The sequence below is a fragment of the Pinus tabuliformis genome, chromosome 1_2, assembly GCF_031772625.1.
Source record: "Pinus tabuliformis cultivar Carrire ecotype Pingquan chromosome 1_2, CPIR1, whole genome shotgun sequence".
Classification (NCBI taxonomy): Eukaryota; Viridiplantae; Streptophyta; class Pinopsida; order Pinales; family Pinaceae; genus Pinus; species Pinus tabuliformis.
In genome coordinates this window covers 1,088,219,456-1,088,221,990 of record NC_142298.1, presented here as the reverse complement: position 1 = coordinate 1,088,221,990, position 2,535 = coordinate 1,088,219,456, and the positions used below count along the sequence as shown (strand labels likewise).

The 2,535-nt window shown below is 43.0% G+C and overlaps 1 protein-coding gene across 1 annotated transcript; it reads left to right on the top strand.

The window, feature by feature from the left end:
* The first annotated feature begins 429 nt into the window (after nt 1–429).
* LOC149209964 (pinosylvin synthase-like) lies at nt 430–2,216 on the top strand. Its single transcript, XM_089396564.1, has 2 exons — nt 430–723; nt 1,219–2,216. The coding sequence occupies exons 1-2, from the start codon at nt 540–542 to the stop codon at nt 2,214–2,216; spliced, it is 1,182 nt and encodes a 393-aa protein (XP_089252690.1). The 5' UTR covers nt 430–539.
* The last annotated feature ends 319 nt before the right edge of the window (nt 2,217–2,535 follow it).

The window sequence follows — 2,535 nt, the reverse complement described above, 5'->3', positions numbered from 1 at the left end:
TTCACAGTTGTGTCACTCAAATACAAATACATTGGCGGGCGGCTTCACATTGGCGGCTTCACAGTTGCGTCACTCGATTTCGACCGAGTTGATGGATAATCTGAATATTCGTCGTCCACAATCACGTTTCTGATGATTTCCAGTCTCGTCTCCTCTCCTGGAGTATGTACGTATGAATATTCAAAACCCATTCATTCACAATAAGATACGGTATTGACCATGACATCGCTGTATGGTTTAGTTGGTGTTGACTCGAGATATTCAAACAAAGCAACCATAAGTCATCATATTATATTAGAGAATGATATTAATAATAAATCGAACCCATGGTATTGGACTCGTGCACTAATTCATCCATTATATTATATTATATTGATGCATAATAATAATAATCTCATATCAAATATAGCTATAGATTTAGAGATTCTTATAGCTATTCGACGAGAACAACAAAGTAAAGTAGAGTAAAGTAAATATTGAGATTTGTTTTCCAGGGTTTGGTACTAGGCTTAACCTCCTCATAGCATAGCATAGCAGAGATGGGGGGCGTTGATTTTGAAGGTTTCAGGAAGTTGCAGAGGGCAGATGGCTTCGCTTCGATCCTTGCTATCGGCACTGCCAATCCACCCAATGCTGTGGATCAGAGCACATATCCAGATTACTACTTTCGAATCACCGGTAACGAGCATAACACAGAGCTCAAGGATAAGTTCAAGCGAATATGTAAGTTTCAGTTTCAGTTTCTGTTTCAGTTTCTGTTTGCGCGATTCATGGATCAATCATGTGATCGAAGAAATATTATTCTGGTTACAAAAACCAACCTGTCCTGTTTTCATGCGAAGAAATTTTATTCTTATTACAAAAACCAACCTGCCCTGTTTTCATGCGAAGAAATATTATTCTGAAATCTGCAACACTTAATCAATATTAGCGTAGCGTCACTTTTCAAATTTAGAGACTAGCTTTCTTTTATTATTACATTAGCCACCCAGCTAGTCAAACAAGTGAGAGATTCCGAAATCTGCACTGCTTACTTTTCAAATTTAGTGGCGGTAACTTTTTCGGATATTATTGTAATATTTAGTGGCTGTAATATTTTCCAGATATTAAGTTGATTGATTATAATTTAAATCATGTGATGAATCATGAATCATCCAAGATTTTGGATACAAAAATGATGTTAGTTTTTCTAATCATCATACGTATGGCTTCATGCAGGTGAAAGGTCGGCAATAAAACAGAGATACATGTATCTCACGGAGGAGATTCTCAAGAAGAATCCCGATGTGTGCACGTTCGTGGAGGTGCCATCGTTGGATGCACGGCAGGCGATGTTGGCTATGGAGGTGCCCCGGCTGGCAAAAGAGGCCGCTGAAAAGGCCATTAAGGAGTGGGGGCAGTCCAAGTCTGGGATCACTCATCTCATATTTTGCAGCACAACGACTCCGGATCTACCCGGAGCAGACTTTGAGGTAGCCAAGTTGCTGGGGCTGCACCCGAGTGTGAAGAGAGTGGGCGTGTTCCAACATGGCTGCTTCGCCGGAGGCACCGTTCTTCGAATGGCGAAAGACCTTGCCGAAAACAATCGAGGAGCTCGGGTGCTGGTCATCTGTAGTGAAACCACCGCCGTTACCTTTCGTGGACCCTCCGAGACTCACCTGGACAGCCTGGTGGGGCAAGCTCTGTTTGGCGACGGTGCTTCTGCCCTCATCGTGGGAGCTGATCCCATCCCTCAAGTGGAGAAGGCCTGTTTCGAAATCGTTTGGACAGCCCAGACAGTTGTTCCCAACAGCGAGGGAGCCATCGGTGGGAAGGTGAGAGAGGTCGGACTGACCTTCCAACTCAAAGGCGCGGTTCCGGATCTTATCTCTGCCAACATTGAAAACTGTCTGGTGGAGGCGTTCAGTCAGTTCAAAATATCCGACTGGAACAAGTTGTTCTGGGTTGTTCATCCCGGAGGACGTGCCATCCTTGATCGGGTGGAGGCCAAGCTCAATCTGGATCCCACAAAACTGATACCCACCAGGCACGTTATGAGCGAGTACGGAAACATGTCCAGTGCGTGCGTCCACTTCATATTGGATGAGACGAGGAAAGCGTCTCTACGAAACGGTTGTTCAACCACCGGAGAGGGATTGGAAATGGGAGTCCTGTTTGGATTCGGGCCGGGCCTCACCATCGAAACAGTGGTTCTCAAGAGCGTTCCTCTTCAATAAAAATTTAACAACTAAACTTTCAGACGCAACATCTAAGGTTGTGAGCAACTATCCATTTTTACTCTTTACTCCAAGAGAATAAAAGATAGAGTGTTTCTAATAATAGTTTCAAATTCCAACAGGTGCATCACTTTCACTGTATCTTTCTTTCTTTCTTAATAAAAGAAAGGTATAAAATATTCAAACGTACTTTCTACTCCTCTCCTCTCCGAAAATAGGTTCTTATTCTCTCCTATTGGAGCCCGCCCTTCAAATTGAGAGAGAGACGACTGAATGTTTGAAAATATTCAAACGTACTTTCACGTATTTTGAGTTAAAT